The following is a 21,037-nucleotide window of genomic DNA, read 5'->3' on the forward strand; positions in this document are numbered from 1 at the left end:
GATAGAGAATATTATAGAATGTGGCTTAGGTTTAAAAGCCAAATAGGTTAATTCTCCACATTCTTTATTCTCACCCAACAACCCAGTTTAGACCATGGAACAGTCCACTTGATGTCTACATTGTTAGGCTCAGCAGAGAAGACACACCCAGATTACTGCTGTATGGAGCTCTAGATATAGAGTTCTGGAGTTATCTCTACTTGCTAACCAAGTTACTTCTTTGGTGAGGAGTGGGCTAAGAGCCCAGGAGTGTTTAGAGAAGTCATTCCTCATAGAAACCAAGAGTTGGAAAGAAGTGTGCTACTCTAACAGAGGAAATGAAAGGAGTTTGGCTAGAAACTTGAAAGTCATTTTATCAAGTTAGGAAATATATTAAAGAAAGATAGTGAATTCATTTTTGGACAGGGTATATTTTGGATTTCTAGGAGGGAATGTTAGATACTTATGTTTGGAGATCATTTAATTGATACCAGCTACAGATACAGATTTGGGTTCATCTGCATTCAATTGAAATAACAGGAGTGACTAAATCACACATAAAGTATAACAGTACAGAAAAGTGTCTGGTAATTCCCATATCTGAAGTCTTTGAGGTTTTAATTCTTCCAACTGATGTTTCAGCTGTATCTTTCTCTGAGTTACTTGTTTCTGAGTTTTGTGATTTTTGATTGTGAATTTATTAATTTTGGAACCTTATCTGTAGAATTCTTCCAGGCCGAGATCAAAGGCAGATTCCTCAGAGAGGATTTGCATTTGCTTCTATCAAGATTGGGTTGGGGACACTACCAATCTAGAACTACCCTAAACAAAATTATAATATAAAGCTTTTAAAACCATAATCTAGGTGAGGGTGAGCTTATTGTAAATATCTGGGGAGATACTACTGCATGCTATCATGTCCCCTCATCCCTTCACCAGCACTCAGTGCCAAGGGTGAGAAGCACTTTTCCTTGTGAACTTTGCTTCTGTACCTTGGGCCCCAATAGGCTTTAGAATTGCAAGCTGATATTCATAGGGTTTGGCAAAATGCCCTGAAGGTGAATGAAAGTTGTTTTTCTTTTCCCCTCTGCATACTTTTCTAATTTCCCTTTTTACTTAGATTTTGGTCTTGATCATGCCTTATTTTCTTTTATGCTATTATAAAGATTTAAAAATATTTTATCCAGTATTTGTTATTTTCAGTGGCATGTTGATCAAGCTCTCTAGTCTGTCATTCTGGCAGAAATAGAAATATCTGTTTCCCTTCAGGGCATGCAGGGACAGTTGGATGTAGGGAATTCAGTAAGCCTCTAAATCAAAGGTTATAAACTTGGGACACAATGCAATGTTTTGTTTGGCCCTTATAGCATTTAGAAAATAAAAATCAGGAGATTTAATATAAAAATGTGGATATCATGTTTCTCTTGGGGAAAAAAAAAAAGAGAAGATCTTGGAATACTGGGCCTGCAATCCTGTTGAGCAACAATTGGCTAGAATTAGGAATAGCAGCTGATTTCTTCAGAGTGAACATGTTTTCTTAAGTTGCTCACAATCTTCATCACTTGTGTAACGTGTGTGTGTGTGTGTGTGTGTATACATATACATATACATATATATACATACCTATTCCAACTTCTTTCATTCATGTTACCTGTAGACATTTGTAGATCATCCTTGTGCCAGGTGGTAGTGTTAACAAAGACAATTTCACATTTGTTCGTTGATTTATTTAATTATTACATCAAACTTGCAATTTATTCCTGATGAATAAAGTTATATAGGTGGTATTATTGTTAAGTTAAAGATGAAGAAATTGAAGTTCAATGAGGTTTTTTATAAATTCTTCAAGGTCTTATAGTACCACAGCCAAAATTTTACCCTAGAACTGCCTTATTCAAAGCTCCTCTTGTTTCAGTGCTATTCTTACCTTTTTTTTTTTAAGCAGTGGAATTGTTTCAGATTAAGTCTTCGTGAAGTCCAGGATATAAAACCAATAAGGATAGCACTGCTTAGGTTGAAGAGTAGATGGGGTAGGTGACAATTATGTGGGAATGAGAACCTGCATTCTCAATTCTTTGGTAGCCTTTAGGCATCTCTTGGAATCCCTAGGATTCTACTAAACAGTTTGGACACACTCTCTGTCTAGCATAAGCATAACAATTTGTTAAATTTTAAGTTTTTAGCTCCTTTGCATGTTATAGTATGCCTGTTTCTCTTATGTTGTATGCCTGTCTTCCTTAGTATAATCCCTCATTGCATTTTTGATTCATGTGGGTATGTGTTCAGAAAATATGAATCTTTTAGCCTTCTATTTTTTTCTTTTTAGTGTTTTAATTAGAATTGCAGTATTTTCTTCTGAGCATCTGATAAATAACTCTTCTCTATTTTTCAGATTCTCTTTGTGGCCAGATGGGTTTGTATGGACAGGCTTGTCCATCTGTAACTTCATTAAGGTGAGTGCTCATTTTTCTTTATTGGAACATACAACGTTTTAAAAATTATGTTGGTCAAGTCACATTAGAATGAATTTCAAGGTGAGGTTCAGAATAAACTGTTGTAGTTTATTTTGTCAAACTACAAAATAGTGTGGGTTGGGAGGTATTTGTGCTTACAGAGATATTTCTGGTAATGGGATTTGGATCATTAATCTCTACTTGTTGAGTTTACATATGTTCTTATACATGAAATAACATAATTATAATAGAATTATATACTTTTTTGTCATTTCATTTTTTAAAAAACTAATCTCTACTTGTTTTTGTTAGAAAATACTGATTGCCTTTGTAGCAGATTATTAAATAAGATTAGATGCTAATTTTAATTTTAACCTCTTTTTAAGGATGATGTAAACATGATACCTAGGTTATCCTCATTAATAATAAGTAAAATGTAAAATATAACTTAGGAAATAAGTTATATACAACACAGTGGTTTTAGATTTTTTAAAGTTGCTAAATCCTTTACAAATTAAATTTTATGTGAAATCCAATGAATAAAACAGATAAATGTGGGACTTTTCTGCTAGCTTAGGCTTTCATTTTCTACACTCACACAGATTTATCTCTGAGGGATTGCTGCAGTTCCCAGAACACAGTTTGATAAAATAATCTAAATTTAGTCTGTTTATTGGAATCTTTCAAACTAGAATATGAAGTGTTGATGGCAGCACCTACCAGTTATATGTGGTGTTGCAGGTAGCTGTATCATTTATGCACTCATCATATTGAGCACCAAATATGTTGTCAGGCTCTATTCTAAATGCTGGGTCTACAGCAGCAAATGTAGCAGATAAAAATCCAGTAATCATGGAGCTTACATTCTGGTGAAGGGACAATTAGCGAACAAGATAAGAAGTATCTGTTAGTAACTAAGGGCAAAGGCGAAAAATAAAATAGAGAAAGGGACTAGGACATATAGGTTTTTTTTTTTAAAGACAGGATAGCCATGGAAAGCTTTACTGAAAATGTGACATTTGAAAGAAGACTTGAAAGAGTGATGGAATGAGCCATACTTGGATATATGGAATATGTGCATTCCAGGTAGAGGGAATCCAGAAGTGCCAAGGCAGGAGACTTACTTGTCTTGTATGTTGGAGGAATGATGAGGTCAGTGTGGCTGGAACAGTGATAAAGAGAGTTGGAATTCCCTAGCTCTGGACGGCAAAAGGAAAGAGAGGAGGAAATGGTTAGAGCTATGAATATGAAGCCAAGGAATCTTTAGACTGGAAAGAAATTCTGGTTGTATAGAAGGCCACAAAAGAAAAATGAAGTTGCCTTTTTAGTGTTTATACACTTGAGTTTTCAGCAGACCAAGGCTGACTATTCTTTTTCCTCAATAGAAAACTTTGCTCCATGCCATAATGGCATTTCTTTCCCTAAAAATGCATCTTCAAGCTTATAATGGAAATAGATGGAGAGATTGCTTTCTACTTTGTTAGAGTTTGTGACCCCTGCCACACGCATACCCCCCCCCCCAATACCACCAAACAAGGAACACCTGTGTAGTTCTGAAAAGAGCTTTTTAAAAAGCGTATCATCTTTTATTTTATTTATTTTTGTATTTTTATTTTTTTTTGGTATGTGCCCCTAGTGGGAACTGAACCCAGGACTCTCTGGTCCACAGGCCGACGCTCCAACCTCTGAGCCAAACCGGTCGGGGCAAGAGTATCATCTTTTAAAAAAATTTCCAAAGTTGCTGTAGAACTAATTTGACTTAACAATGATATCTAATTAGTATGATGGGAGGAGTAATTTTACCCTTTTTTGGGGACTGTTTAAAATTTGGATATGGTCATATCAGGATATTTTGCAGACTTTGATCTTCCACTGATTAGACTTCCTTAAAAATATTTTAGTTGTGGGATATGCTGAAACAATCATGTGTTAAAGTCACTGACTGACATTGTAAAGTCTTTTATTTGAATATTTAGATTAAGCTATATGACATTGGATATATGCTTAACTTTTTTTTTGCTTGATAGAATTATAGAATTGGAAGGGATGATGAAAAAGAAGAGTTATTTTATAATTTACTCACTGCAATAATTCTTTTGACAATATTCTAGAATTAATTTTTTTTGGTGGATTTAGCTACAAAATTAGTATTTAATAAACTGAGAAGCTCTGTGGCATCTGAGTTGGGTTATTTAAGATTCTTATATATACCTTTCATTTCTCTAATATTCTATATGGTCCATTTATGAAGCAGAGAAAACCATTGTTTGTCATTGATTTTTCTAACTGGAAGCCAGCTTTGGTTTAATGTATGGAAAAGAAGAAAAGAATGACAATTTTTTGGTAGTGGTGTGGGGGAAACTGGATTACTTAAAACCACAATCAGTTTTAGTCTACCTTCCCATATAGTCTTCCTCAAATCAGAAACATCTTCCTAGGAACTCTTAAAGTAGTTAAATCCATTGACAAACACTGCTTGTTTGCCACACCTCTCTCACATATACTACCAGTATATCTAGAAAGTGGCTAACCTGAAGAAGAAAAGCATTTGAGTTGGTGGAGAAGAACTGGACATGTGGCTGAGAAAAAGAAAATGGGAAGACAGGAGTTTGTAGGCATAGATAAGAATGGGAGTGGACAATTTATGCGTAGTGAAGGTAGGGGGTGGAATGAACATATGTGACATTTAAAAAATTTGTTGGGTAGGAAAATATAGTAAATGGATTAAACTCTTCCTCTACCCTCTTTAAACATTTAGGGTAAACAAGTTAAATATTTCCTGTGAATGATATTGGACCCTTGTTTAATTTTAATGTTAGCATTATTTTTAAAGTTGTGCTTATTTTGCTTTTATGATGAAACGATGTATAATGGAATATTACACAACTGTAAAAAAGAACAAAATGTTACCATTTGTGACAGAATGGATAGACCTAGAGGGTATTAGGCTAAGTGAAATAGTAAGTCAGTCAGAGAAAGACAAAGAGAGATTTCACTTACATGTGAAATCTAAAGAACAATATAAATGAACAAATAAAACAGAAACAATCTCATAGATACAGAGAACAGACTGATGGTTGCCAGAGGGGAGGGTGATTGGGGGACTGGGTGAAAAAGGTGAAGGGATTGAGAAGTACATATTAATAGTTACAGAATAGTCATAGAGATGTAAAGTATGGCATAGGAAATATAGTCAGTAATACTGTAATAACTATGTATGGTGTCAGGTGGGATACGGGAAATATTGGGGGGAACATTTTATAAAGTATGTGATTGTCTAACTATGCTCTCTATACCTGAAACTAATACAAAATATTATTGAATGTAAACTGTAATTGAAACATTTTTTTTAATTAAAAAAAAAGAGAAAGGGATCAATGAGATACTCTTGGCACAGAGCCTGACACACATAAAAAAAAAAAAAGATGTAATATATGTTTATTGTAGATAATTTAGCTCTCCACAGATACTTCTTGTTAATATCTTCTTATCATGTAATTTCTACTAATAGATATAATGTGTGAATTAGAAAAAGGCCCACTAAATTTCTTTTAGAAGAATGATTGCAAAAGATTTTGTACCAATAGCTAAGTATATACTTTAATTTAAACCAAATTCCTGTGCCCAGAGGGGCCACTAATGATGGACTGCAAGCCTGGAAAAGGAAAGAGATATTTGTGCCTTCTTGTCTATTCTTTGGGTTTCATAAGAACAACTTGTAAAGTAACAATTATATTAAAGTAATAACTCCAGCAAAGGCTTCTCATCCCTCCAACAGAGCCTTATGGGAACCAGAGGCAAATCATAGACATGTGGTGTACAGATTCCCAGTTCCAGCATCATTAAAGCAGATTGGGAAGAAGGGATGGGGGTTTGGACCTGAGAGCCAATAACTTAATAACTTGTTCCAGCAAACTACTAAGAAATATGGTATAAAAAGATATTTTTCTCACATTTATTTTGCTGCCAGTGTTTATGTAGAATATTTGCATATTGCTTAAAAAACCCTAATTTTATAAATCATGTGAAATTATATTAAAAATTTATATAGGATTCACAGGTAAGCAATATGAATTACTACATTCATATCCTGAGTTTGAATAAAGTCTGGATAGTGAATATTGGGTCATCTATATCTATTCATTTCTTGAGTTTTGGATACAAGGGTGAGAGTCCAGATAATGATGGATACAGTTTTTATCAAACAATAGAATCTTAAAAAATTTAGCAGAATCTGTTTGGTTCCTGAGTTTGCATAAGAATCCTGAGGCATAGTTGTATTTTATCTCCAAGTACAGATTCAGTAAGAGCAAAAGCTTACTAAAAAAGCAAAGGCTTCCCTTGAACATTTGCTTTATTTAGACAAGTAAACATATATCTATATAATACTTCTTTCACATGTAGCAATGGACTCTTTTTTGTAATTTGGTTTGATCAGAGCAAAATAAAATTTGATTTTTTTTTGGACTTGTTAAAATGGGGCCTTTCCTGCATTTGTAAATCAGCTAACTGTATTAGAGAATTTATGTTATTGTTTATATGTGTATACAGCCTCCAGTAGCACTTTAAGTCGTTTCTGGTGACATATACTACCTTCTACATAAGATCTCTTCCTTTTTTTCTCTTTTTCTATTTTCACCCCTTTTTCGCTCTCATTTTTTCTTTTTTGTTATGCTTCTTCCTTAAAGATGCCTTTTATTACTGATCCAGTGTATCTGTTTAGCATATGCTAGGGAACACAGGGATATTTTAGCACCAGCGCAGCTCACGTTCTAGTGTCCCACATGAATTTCCTGTTCATCTGTTTCCTCATTTTCCTCCTTTGATGACCCTGCTATTTAGAATGGCCAGAGGAGGGTAGATTTATTTTAAAACTTCTTGCTGCTTTGTTACTAGTAGCAGGCTTGGTATTGATAAGGCAGCTTTGGTATATAGCCTTACAATCAGGTAGATGCAGGTTCATATCTCTGCCACATATTACCCATATGATCTACAAGTTATTTCACTTTTACTAATTTTGCTGTAATAGGATTGTAATGCTTATTACCAAACGGGTCTGTTGGGATTTATGGGATTAAATAGATAATAAGGCATCTAGCATATTTTTTTTGTTTTCCATTTTCAATAGTAGAAAGTAAAAAGAATAATCATTATTAGAATAAAAGAGGACAGATTTTGTATTCTTTGCTGTCAACTCAAGAACATGGGGGCAGAAGAAGATTTCTTTTCCCCCTTTTTTCTATTTTTCTTTTACCCTAAATTCTTAGATTCTGGAGTAGTTATTAGTAATGTTCAGGTTTGTAACTGGCCTTCAGGCTAAGGATGATGCTGACATTTAATATTGTGTATTTATTTTTATAATATAATTTTATGCGTTTGGGTCTGCCCCACACAGTGGCAGAGATAGCTTTTGCATTATTGTTGTAATAGTTTATCTTTATCAAACTTTTTTGGAATTGATACATATTTAGTTATGGCATGTTCCAGTGAAATAAAGGATAATGAGAAACCCTCTTAATTTTGACCACTATAGAAACTTTTTCTAAAGTATATTTCTAATTTTTTTGGCTTATCTTCTAAGCTTTAAGCTTTACTATCTAACGTGGTAGCCACTAGCCTCATGTGGCTATTTAAATATGAATTAATTTAAAAAAATAAAATTTTAAGTCAGTTCCTCAGTCACACTAGCTACATTTTAAGTGCTTGGTAGCCACACCTGCTAGTGACTATCAGATTGAATTGCACACAAACATTTCAGTTATCGCAGAAGGTTCTGTTGGATAGTGCTGGTCTAGATCATACTAAATGTAATATAATCTTTGATCTAAGATGACCTAATGCCTGAGCACTTCCATTTCTGAATATCAGGTAATGAAGAGTACCATTAAAAAAAATTTTTTTTTTCTTTATTGATTTGAGAGAGAGAGAGAGAGAGAGAGAGAGAGAGAGAAGCATCGATGAGAGGAGAACATCGATTGGCTGCCTCCTGCATGCCCCCCACTGGGGATTTGGCCCACAACCTGGGCATGTACCCTGACCGGGAATTAAACTGGCGACCTCTTGGTACATGGGTTGACACTCAACCACTGAGCAACACTGGCTGGGCTGAAGAGTACTATGAACTATTCTTTGACAGGAGGTCATTATAAAAGTTACTTTTGTGACTAAATACTGGCTTTGATACCTAGTATTTTTTTTTAAATTTTTTATTTATTTTTTTGTTACAGAAATTTCTCTTTTTTTACCCCATTGGCACCCCCCTCCCTACCCCACCCCCGCCCCGTCCCCGGCTTAGTTGTCCATGTCCATTGGTCATGCATACATGCATATAAGTTCTGTGGTTTATCTCTTCCCACCCCACCCCCCACCCCCTCTTCTGAGGGATGTCAGTCTGTGCCCTACTTCCGTGTTTCTGGGTCTACCCTATTCCTCAGACTGTTAAGTTCATTATATTCCCTATATAAGTGAGATCATGTGGTATTTGTCTTTTTCTGCTTGGCTTCTTTCACTTAGGATAATACTTTCCAGGTCCCTCCATGTCATCTCAAAGGATACGATATATGTACCACAGCTTTTTTATCCATTTGTCTACTGATGGACACTTGGGCTGTTTCCAGATCTTAGCTATTGTAAATAGTGCTGCTATGAACATGGGGGTACATATATTCTTCCTGATTGGTATTTCAGGCTTCTTAGGGTATATTCCTAGAAGTGGGATCACTGGGTCAAATGGAAGTTCAATTTTTAATTTTTTGAGGTAACACCATATTGTTTTCCATAGTGGCTGCACCAGTCTGCATTCCCACCAGCAGTGTATTAGAGTTCCCTTTTCTCCACACCCTCACCAACAGTTGTTGTTTGATGATTTGTTGATGGCGGCCATTCTGACAGGTGTGAGGTGATACCTCATTGTTGTTTTAATTTGCATCTCTCTGATGATTAGTGATGTTGAGCATTTCTTCATATGTCTCTTGGCCATTTGTATGTCCTGTTTGGAGAGGTGTCTATTTAGCTCCTCTGCCCATTTTTTAATTGGGTTCTTTGTCTTCCTTTTCGTTGAGTTGTATGAGCACTCTATATATATTAGAAATTAACCCCTTATCTGATACATCATTGGCAATGATGTTCTCCCATACAGTGGTTGCCTTTCCATTTTGATGATTGTTTCTTTTGCTGTGCAGAAGCTTTTTAGTTTGATGTAGTCCCATGTGATCATTTTTTCCTTTGTTTCTGTTGCCTTAGGTGATGTGATACCTAGCATTTATGGTACACTTATTACTAGACCAAGAATTACTTATTTATTTATTTTTGGTACGTGCCCCTAGCGGGAACCAAACCCAGGACTCTGGTCTGCAGGCAGACGCTCCAACTGCTGAGCCATACCGGCCAGGACTAGACCAGGAATTATTTAAACATTATAAAGTATATTAATTAAATTCCACCAGCAACTCTTTGAGGTCAGTACAATTACTATTCTCATTTCACAAAGTAGGAAACTGAGGTCAAGTTAAGCAATTCAAGGCCATGCAGTATATAAGGGACAGAACTAGGATTTATACATATATCTTATTCTAATGCCCATGCTTTTAATCACTAAATTCTGCCTCTTGGTTGTTGTCAGTACTTATCATAATTTGAGGCTTTTTCTTAAATGAGGGATACCAAAAAACATTCCATTTAATTGAGGATACTATAAAAAAAAAGTGCAAAAGGAAAGATGAATGCAGGAGACTGGGAAAAAAATGATATAAAACTAGTGATTTAATTTTGAAATACACTGTGTAAAATTGAAAAAATACCTTGTTATGAAAGGCAGGTTTTTTTCTTGTTTTTGTTTTTCTTTAACTCCTCACTGAGGATATTTTTTGTCCATTTATCTTCAGATAGAGTGGGAGGTAGAGAGAGAGAAAGAGAAACAACGATGTGAGAGATACATGTCGACTGGTTGCCTGCTGTAAGACCTTGACCAGGGTACGTGCCCTTGACTGGAATCAAACCCATGACTCTGGTCCTCTGGCCGACGTGCTAACTGCTGAGCCAAACCGACCAGGACTTTTTTTTTTTTTTTTTTAATGGGATATAGTGGAGAAATTTGAGTTGTTATGAATTCATATATGTGGGGGAAAATAATATCAGTTAATAGGCCATAAAAGCATCATTGAATATACTGGCAAAGTAAGAGAGGAATTAAGTATAAAATCTGTGCTTACTGATAGTGCACATGGTATAAAATAATAATACTGAAAAATAAGAAGGAAGAAGTTATATGATTTGATTTAGTAAGTTTATTTTAGTTAAGCTTTGGTTGCAAGTAAAGGAAAATAGCACTAAAAACAATATATCAAATGAAAAAGAAGTATGAACAATTTATTTGGTAAATATTGGGGTTTCATAGAACTCAGTGATAGCTGGATCTCTTGAGGGAACAGAACTTAGATTCTTAGGAATCTAGGTAGTGTACTCTCTTCTGTGTTGCTTTTTGCTGAATGTAATTTATTTCTTCGTTTCTACAAACCAGCTTTCTTAGCCTTTCTGGCCCATGGCCATCCTGTACCTCTCAATTTCATAGCTTCTTCATTCAGACAAGACCAGTTTCAGTCCTAATTCTAAATTGCTGATTGAGGAAATTCAGCTGAACAACTTGGGTCAAGTATCAGCCCTGGTTCAGATCCCCTAATTTGTTATAGTAATGGTGCAGAGATGATGGATGCACATTTCAGGACCCTAGGGACGGAGACAACTCTGAGAAAGGGCATGAAACTAGGCGAAATACTACAAAAAGTGTCTGATATAAGGTAGCATGTGTCTAGTGTTGGGTAAGAAGAGTTAGGATTTTAAGAGAGGATATTTTTAGAGTTTAAACCCTTTCCTTATAGTCATGTGGATAGTGAATGGGAGACTTGATTCTCACCTTCAAAACAAAACAGTATGCTTAGAATTGTGGATTTGAAATTGTTCTCCTGCTTTAATTTTATTCAGTTTGACCAATTCATATTGAATACTTATATGCTTACTAGTATTCAAGAGTCTCATAAAAGCAACAAAAGAAAAGGAAAATCAAAAGATTATTCTGCCCTATACTATCTTAAGTGCATACCTGAGACCTGAAGGATAGGTGCTATGGACAGGTCTTTGTTGAAGATCTGTGGTGCTGGATAGAGATTTAAGCATAGAAACACACTTTCTCACGGTTATGTTAATGTTATTGCTCCCCACCCTGCCACATATTTATGGAGCTTGCAAAGTGATGTATGTTAGCAATTTTAAAAAGTACAACTCAAGGAGGTTATGGAAAAGATGAGACTATTTGAGTAAATAGAAGCTGAAAAAAAAGATAATGCTTCTTAATATATTTTAGGTAGGTCTGTAGATCAAAAAATAGAAAACCAAAGAGAAGCCCACATAGGTTAGATAATGAGGAGCACTGGATTGGAAGCCATATAAAATGGGGATAATTATTCATGCTTTAACTTGACAGCACAAATGTAGTTATTATTTATTTAATTTTTGTTACAGATGTTTCTCCTTTTCCCCCCATTGACATCTTTGGCTTATCTCTTCTCTTCCTCCCATTCCCCTCTTCTGTGGTTTGTCAGTCTGTACCCTACTACTATGTCTCTGGTTCTATTTTATTCATCAGCTTATTTTGTTCATTATATTCCACAAATAAGTGAGATCATGTGATAAATGTTCTTCTCTGATTGGCTTATTTCACTTAGCATAATACTTTCCAGGTCCCTCCATGTCATCTCAAAGGATAAGAGATCTTTCTTTCTTACAGTTGCGTAGTATTCCATTATGTACATGCACCACAGCTTTTTTATCTATTGTTGGACACTTGGGCTGTTTCCAGATCTTAGCCATTGTAATTAGTGCTGCTATGAACACGGGGGTACATATATTCTTTCTGATTGGTGTTTCAGGTTTCTTAGGATATATTCCTAGAAGTGGTATCGCTGGGTCAAATGGCAGTTCAATTTTTAATTTCTTGAGGAAACACCATATTGTTTTCCATAGTGGCCGCACAAGTCTGCATTCCCATCAGCAATGTACTAGAGTCCCCTTTTCTCCACACCCTCACCAGCACTTATTGTTTGATGATTTGTTGATGGCAGCCATACTGGCAGGTGTGAGGTGATACATCATAGTCGTTTTAATTTTTATCTCTCTGATAATTAGTGATGAGCATTTTTTCATATGTCTCTTGGCCATTTGTATGTCCTGTTTGGAGAAGTGTCAGTTCAGGTTCTCTGTCCATTTTATTTGGATTATTTGTCTTTCTTTTGCTGGGTTCAGTCTTACTTTCCTGGGTAGATTTGCAAGCCATGCAAAAGTTCAGTTATCCTCTGGGTTTTTGCCTGGAGCCTATTAGTCTGTTACTTGATGAGTCTCTATTTGTAGTCCTCAGCTGAATGAAAAATCCCTCAGGTGTAAGAGGATTTCCAGCAAGTGAGGCACTTGTTTGCTATCAGACTGATGTTAAATGAGCCTCAAATTGCATTTCCCTGGCCTGGCCTGGCCTGGCCTGGCCTGGCAGTGTTGAATTCCTGCAGGAGGGGCCGTTGCTTCTCCTGGGGGCTCTGGGAAGGGGTTCTTTGAGTAAGGTGGCTACTGTTCTGTTAGGGAGTGATTCAGCACAAAAGTCCCTGTGTCCTCTTGTCCAGCTCTCTCCTGAGCCAGGAGCCCCGGTCTCTCCACACAATGCCAGTCTAGTCTGCCTTCCCTCTGCCAGAGCCCAAGGTGAGTGGCTCTAGCTGATTTGGTGCTTTTTAAAATCCCTGCTTTCTCACTGGGAAGCACACTGCGCTAATATAGCTCTCTGCTGCTGTCCGCGGGCTCCCAGCCCACCCTCATGCACCTCTGTGGTTCCTACCAGGCTTGATTTGGCGTCCTGTTTCTATCCCTGGTTGTACGGGTTCTTTCCAGTTGTTTTTTTCCCCGATAATTTGTCTTTATTTTAGTTGTAATTCCAGTTTGGTCCTGGGAGACAGTCTGTGTCTCCCATTCACTCTGCCACCATTTTCTACTCTCTCCAAATGTAGTTAGTTATTTTTGTTATTGATATTAAGAAACAGCCTGTGTAGCTTAAACCAAATTCATGAAGAAAGATATTACTGCTTTTCAAATTGATTTTTAGACATTCTAATGGGTATGGAGTGATATTCTTATTATGATTTTAATTTGCATTTCCCTGATGACCAGTGATGTTGAACATCTTTTCATTTGCTTATTGGGTATACGGCCATACCACCCCGAATGCACCCGATCTCATCATTTGCTTATTGGCTACTTGTATGTCTCTTCATATCTTTTGCACATTTTAAAACTGGGTACTTTGTTTTCTTACTATTGCATTGTAAGAGTTTTTTAGATATTTTGGATGCAGGTTTTTTGTTAGAGCAAAATAGTTTTCAGTTTTGATAATATCTAACTTACCAGTTTTTTCTTTTAGGGCTTTTTCTTTTTATGTCTTAGCTGACTAATACTTACCAAACCTCAAGTATTTTTTTCTTTTTTCTTTTAGAAACACTTTATTGAGATATAATTGACATAGTATAATTTGAGAAGTCTGACACATATATACACTAATGAAATCATTACCACAACATATCTATCACTTCCCAAAGTTTTCTAGTGTTATGGGTGACTCTTCTCGTCCCTCTCTCTGCAAGATATCAGTGGATCTCCTTTTTTGTTTGTATGTTTGTTTGCATTTTTTACTGTTTTATAGAATACAGTATATATTCTTTTGGTCTGCTTCTTTCATTCCGCATAATTATTTTGAGAGTCATCTATGTTGCTGCATACATCAGTAGTTCATTTTTTTTGTTCTGTTGGATGTATGTACAACAGTGTGTGTATTCATTTACCTGGTGGATATTTGGATTATTTCCAGTTTTGACCATTACAAATAAAAATGATATAAACATTTGTGTACGTATCTTTGTGTGGACATGTGGTTTATTTTGGGTAAACACCTAGGAGTGAAACGACTGGATCATATGGTATGTGTGTGTTTAACTTTTTAAGATACTGTCAAACTCTTTTTGAAAGTGGTAGTACCATTTTACATTCCCACCAGCAATGTATGAGAATTCCAGTTGCTCCATATCTTTGTTTACACTTGATATGCTCACTCTTAATTTTAGCCATTCTAGTAGGTGTGTAGTGATACCTCATTGTAGTTTTAATTTGCAGTTCCTTAATGATGAATGATGTTGAGCATCATTTCATGTGCTGCTTTGCCATCACATATGTTCTTTGTTGGAGTGTCTGTTCAAATCTTTTGTCCATTTTTTAAAATTTGGTTTATTATTGAATTTTGAGAGTTCTTAATATATCGTGGAGAAAAGTTTTTAAGCTCTATGCTTGGAAAATATTTTCTTTTAATCTGTGGCCTTTTATTCTCCTAACAGTGTCTTTCGAAGAACAGACATTTTTAATTTAGAAAAAGTCCAACTTATCTGTTGTTTTCTTTTATAAACAGTGATTTTTCACGTCACATCTCAGAAATATTTTTTTTTTTTATCCTCACCCGAGGACATTTTTCCATTTTTTGTTCAGGGAGAGTGGGAGGGAGAGAGAGGAACAGAGAGAGAGAGAGAAACATCGATGTGAAAGGGGCACATCGAGTGGCTGCCACCCGCACAACCGACCAGGGCCGGGGACAAACTGCAACCGAGGTACGCGCCCTTAGCGGGAACCGAACCCGGGTCTCTCAGGACCGCAGGCCGATGCTCTAACCGCTGAGCCAAACCGGCCAGGGCACATCTCAGAAATATTTGCCTAACCAAATTTATAAAGATTTTTCTCTTGTGATTTCTTCTAAAGTTTTATAGTTTTAGTTTTCACATTTAATTCTGTGATTCATTTTTCAAGTTTTTGTGTGTGATGTGAAATGTAATGGTCATTGTTAACTTTTTTTCATACAGATATCAATTGTTTCAGCATGATTTTTGGAAAAGTATTTCTTCTCACTAACTTGTCACCTTTATAAAAAAGCAATTGACCATATGTGTGTAGGTCTATTTTTTTCATTCTTTTGGTTCATAGGTCTATTCCTTCACTGAAACCACTTGTCTTTATTGTTGTAGTTTTATAGTTAATCTTGAAATCTGGTAGCTTTAAGTACTCCATGTTTTTCTAATTGAGAAAAGAACCTGCTAATCTCATATTTCTGATAAAAATGAAAGTCTATTGTATAATAGACTCAGTTCAGTTTCATTTTTCTTTTAACTTAGCCATACTTGAAATTATGACAAAGAATATAAAAGTAGCTATAAGTATGCATCTATGATACTCTGAAAACAACTCTAACTCAAGTAATCTATGTATACTGTAGCTATTCTGTAATGTTAAACAGCTGTATGTCAGATTGCCAATCTAAGAAGATTTATAAGTAATTTAGAGATTGGTTTTTGGCCTTTTCAGGTTCTCTGCATCTTGTGAAAAGCCGGATATTATCTGCTTGTCGTGGACAGGAAAGCTTGTTATGATGCCAAATATTTTTTTTTTTTTTATCCTCACCCGAGGACATTTTTTCCATTTTTTTGTTCAGGTAGAGTGGGAGGGAGAGAGAGTAAGAGAGAGAGAGAGAGAAACATCGATGTGAAAGGGACACATCGAGTGGCTGCCACCCGCACGACCAACCAGGGCCAGGAACAAACTGCAACCGAGGTACATGCCCTTAGTGGGAACCGAACCCAGGTCTCTTGGGACCTCAGGCCGATGCTCTAACCGCTGAGCCAAACCGGCCAGGGCTGATGCCAAATATTTTTGTAGAATGTAGAACTGGATTCAACTATATTTGTTGTATGCTATGTACTGTGGAGACTTTATTGACAATGGAGAAAACAAGCATTCATGTCTCTTTTTTTAAAGGGTTTCGAATAGTTGTCAATTGTTGAATACTTCCAATGTGCCAAGCATTAACTGTGTACTAAGTTGTTCCACATACATTTTGTCATTTACTCCTCAGAGCAATTCTGTGAGGCTTAGAGGTTTGACTTGTCCAAGGGTGCAGTTAATAAGTGGAAGAGTAAGAATTCAAGCTCTTTTGAGCAACTGCAAAACCCTTATTCTTTCCATTACATTATGCTACATAAGAAACAGTGATTTTCAGTCTTTGAGATGATGACTTAGTATAACATGATTCTTAAACTTTTATGGTCTCACAAACATTATTTAATACTCAGAGAGCTTTGGTTTATGTGTTATATCTATAATATTTTTTTTGTATTAGAACTTAAAACTAAAAAAAAGTTGAAATATTGATAGCATATTTTATGAGAAATAATTATTTTCCCAAAAAAATTTAGCGAGAAGATTGGTATTGTTCACATTTTTGCAAAAATTTAAAATATCTGGATTAATAGAGACAGCTGCATTCTCATCTCAGCCTCTGCATTCAATCTGTGTGATATCACCCATCACACAGCATCTGAAACGCTCCACTGTACACTTATGAGAGGATGAGGGTGAAAAAGGCAACTAACATCTCATTATGAAAATTATTTTGACCCTTCAGGTCCCCTGAAACGGTCTTTGGGTCATACTTTGAAAACTGCTGAACTATAGACATCACATGTAACAGTGATGTCTATAAGTAGTTTCTTTAGCTTTTTTTGGTGACTCATACTTAACACTAAAAGATAAGAAGGGATCACCTTCCACAGTGTTATTTCTTTGCTAGCATTGATGCCATACTACTGGTATAACGCTATGGTCGCAGAGTATGGAGATGTACGATATCCAGTAAATGTAGGGTGCGTTGAAGCAGTATGGTTGCAAACATAGAGGTCAGGATAAATACTTTAATGGGATAGAATGAACCAGTAGACACATGTTACTCAGAGGACTTTTATTTTGTGTGTGTGTGTGTGTGTGTGTGTGTGTGTATGTATGTATTTTTTTTAACTAAGTATAAGTAGTATTAATAGCAGATTCTGTCTGGGTTTTTAAATAGCAGCAGCAAAGATGGCTTTGAGTGTTCTTGTGTCAAAGGGACTGGTGTTCATCCGTCTTTTCAACCACTCAGAAATAGAGATTTCAGTACCTAAAGTGAGCTTTAAATGCAAAATATACTATTTATTTAATGATAGAATGTAACTTAGTGGTTAATGCCTCCACATATTTATTTTCTCTCCCTAAATTGTTGAGTAAAATATTTTTAAGCTGAGAATTACACCTATAATATAAAAATATCTTTTAACCATATGATTCCCTAAGTTTGTACCCTGAATGGAGTTCTAACTATGAATATAGCTTGTATGAATTTAGAATACAGTTTTATGAATCTAAGATTACATATTTGTGGAATAATTTGGAGAAAATCTAGAGAAGAGCAATAGGTATATTGTAATTCTTGAATTATATCCAGTTGAAGAAATTCTGGACTTTAAACTTAGAGAAGAAAGAACCCAAATGGTATTAGTACTGTAAAACATATGAAGCATCATTATGGCAAGAACTCTGACCAATCCTTATTGTCTATGATGGAATTTAAAGAAATTCTCTTCTCTGTAGCAAGGGAGATATAGATTAGCCTGTTGAAATCTTTTTTTTTTTTTTTTAACCATAGTGAATTATAGACCTTACAGTAGATTTGAATAAGTTGTAAATTTTCCTCTCTTGGGGATCTTAAAGAATATTGTTGGGCCCTGGCCGGTTTGGCTCAGTGGTTAGAGCGTCGGCCTGCGGTCCGGAGAGACCCGGGTTCGGTTCCCGCTAAGGGCATGTACCTCCGTTGCAGTTTGTCCCCGGCCCTGGTTGGTCGTGCGGGTGGCAGCCACTCGATGTGTCCCTTTCACATCGATGTTTCTCTCTCTCTCTCTCTCCCTCCTGCTCTATCTGAACAAAGAACGAAAAAATGTCCTCGGGTGAGGATAAAAAAAAAAAAAAAGAATATTGTTTGTCTCCAAAATAAGTAATAACAGGAATTTTAAAAATGAGCTAATGAGGTTCTTTTTTTATCTCTGATTTTATGATAAATAGCTCTGAAGTCACAATTGTGTTTACAAATGAAGTTGTGTCCCTAGGTCCCCTAATTTTTGTGTAAGTTGTATTGTGAATATTTTTGAAACTTTTGGGGTGAAAGGAAAGTTGAGTTTTAAAGAATGACCTTCTACTATATGTGTATTGTATTTCTTATTTTAAATTGTGATTTTTTCATCTGTATTTTCATTGCATTGAGGATTTTTTTCAGTTTATCTTTAAAAAAGATCATTGCTCATAGGAAATTTAAAGGCTCAGTCAGTTATTCATACCTTAGTAGAGATTAGTTTGATGCTGTCTACTTCTAAATGGAGCAGAGATCAACTGCTTTGAAAAAGTGGGAGTTTTTACTAGAGAAGAGCAAGTAATTAATTTTAGAGTTTATAACAACATTGGGGGCCAGTATTAGAGTCTTAGGGCACTATGAGATGGCAGATGCAAGGATAAAAGGTAGTTAGAAGTATGGCAAATATACACTATATTTAATTTTGTCAGGAATAAGCTGTCCTGCACCAGGAAAATGAAAAAAAAATTACACTTTTGTCTTTCTGCTATAAGATATCCAACTGGGGGCGTTTATACTCTTAAAATAGTAGAATTAGAACTGCATTATAGAATAAATACGTTTTTGTGGGCTGCTTCAGGAATTATCATCATGTAATCTTATTTCTGTAGGAAAAGTATGTTCTCAATTCTCATGTAATCTGAAGACAAAATTTTAAAACATCTTTTCTGGATCACTTCTTTAGAGTAAATAATTGAATGAGGGGCTCAGTTCCATTAAAGTTGCTAAATGATTATTGAGGGACTTAGGGCATGTTAATCTAAACCCACTAAGTAAGAGTGACAACCATTTAAAACTTACAAAATTCTGAAGAGTATGAATTTGATAATATTAATAGCTAACATTTATTGAGTGCTTATTTACTGTGTACTAGAAACTATTCTTAGGGTTCTGTATGTATTAACTCATTTAATCTCACAACAGTTTTTGGGAGGTGGGTACTGTTTTTATCCTCATTTTATAAATGAGGAAACTAAAGCATAAAGAAGTTAATTTACTTAAGGTCACATAGCTAAAAGTGGAAGAGCTTAGATTCCAATCCAGGCAGTCTTGCTTTGGAGCCTATGTTCTTAATTGCTAAATCATATCTTTTCCAATGTAGGACATTCACTGTGTTATTTGTTGAAATTAAAAGGTGAATATATACTTTGATTTGGCTGGTATATGATAACTAATTTTGAAAAAAGTAATATCAGCTACTTTTTCTTGAAAATAGCTTCATTTATTACTGTGTAAATTTTTAAAATTGTCTTTTTTACATCATATGGTTACAAAATGTAAAGTCAGTCTGTTAATAGATAATTTTATTTATCTTTAAGTTTCTACCACTATTTGCCCCATTGGGTACCCAAATATCCACATGTACTCTTCTTCTTTTTTTGTTACTTGTCACCAAGGATGTTTTTCCATTGATTTTTTTTTTTTTTAAGATGGGGGGGGTGGGGATGACACATCGATTGATTGCCTCCCACATGACTCTGACCAGGGCCAGGAATTGAACCTGCAACCCAGGTATGTGCCGTAGACCTGAAATTGAACCCACTACCCTTCGGTCTGCGGGCTGGTGCTCTAACTGTTGTACCAAACCTGCCAGGCCACGTGTATACTCTTCGTACATATAGAACTCATTTGCTCTTTTCCCAAGGAAGACAACCCAGAGTTTCATCCAGTTATTATATCTAACTGAAAAGCCTGGCTCTCTGGATGTAGTCCCTTTAATCAGATCCCAGAGTGGCTTCTTCTTGTTCAAAGACCCACAAACCAAATCTGTACTTTACATACCTAATGTATAGTGGTGGAGAAGGAATAGCTAACAGCAGTAAAAGTAGAAAAGGGGATAATGGGAAACACTCAGTAAGTCACTAGTCCATATCCATTATAAAATCCTGCTGGGTAGGAGTGGCAGAAACTCCTTGACAGTATTAAAAAATGCCTTGATTCTGCTCTTTGGTGGGGCCTCCATTGTTCCTGCTGCCTTTTAAAAGGTTTTACTTTGTATAGTATCCTCCATGGCCACACCTGAGATGGATATTTGCGAAGATGCCCTTTCTGGGAAATGCACAGCTTTTATAGCCCAGTTTTGTTTTTTGTTTGCCTTTATTGATTTTTAGGGAGAGAGGAAGGGAGAGAGAGATAGAAACATCTATGAGAGAGAACATCGATGGGCTGCCTCCTGCATGCCCCCCACTGGGGATTTGTCCCACAACCTGGGCATGTGCCCTGACCGGGAATCAAATCAGCGACCTCTTGGTGCATAGGTCGATGCTCAACCACAGAGCCACACTGGCTGGGCCACAGTCCAGTTCTTGTTGATGAGCTTGTTGATGGGTTTTTTTTTTTTTTAGAAACTTAAGAGGCTTTTGCAGTCTAGACACTTTGTTTCCCATCCTCTATACAATTATCTTTAAAAACTTAGTCTGTAGACTTTTTGCTGCTTTGAGCCAAAGGACCTACTCAAACAGAATGTGAAGAAGGTACCTTTTGTGCTCTGCTTATCCCAGGGATTTCTAACCTTGTTTTGCTACCCCTTCAGTAGTCTGGTGAAACC

At 35.9% G+C, this 21,037-nt stretch overlaps 1 protein-coding gene across 5 annotated transcripts in view; it reads left to right on the forward strand.

Moving 5' to 3' along the window:
* The window catches only part of FOXJ3 (forkhead box J3), a 127,579-nt gene that overhangs the window by 21,409 nt on the left and 85,133 nt on the right, over positions 1-21,037 (forward strand). For 2 of the 5 annotated variants that reach the window (XM_036255774.1, XM_036255771.1), the window contains exon 2: positions 2,372-2,432. In XM_036255774.1, the coding sequence (XP_036111667.1) occupies positions 2,389-2,432 (44 nt within the window). In that variant the 5' untranslated portion in view covers positions 2,372-2,388. Of the gene's footprint in view, positions 1-2,366; positions 2,433-21,037 lie in introns of those variants that run through there. The other 3 variants (XM_036255773.1, XM_036255769.1, XM_036255772.1) reach the window with 2 other exon arrangements.

Source organism: Molossus molossus, unplaced genomic scaffold, assembly GCF_014108415.1.
Source record: "Molossus molossus isolate mMolMol1 unplaced genomic scaffold, mMolMol1.p scaffold_m16_p_12, whole genome shotgun sequence".
Classification (NCBI taxonomy): domain Eukaryota; kingdom Metazoa; phylum Chordata; class Mammalia; order Chiroptera; family Molossidae; genus Molossus; species Molossus molossus.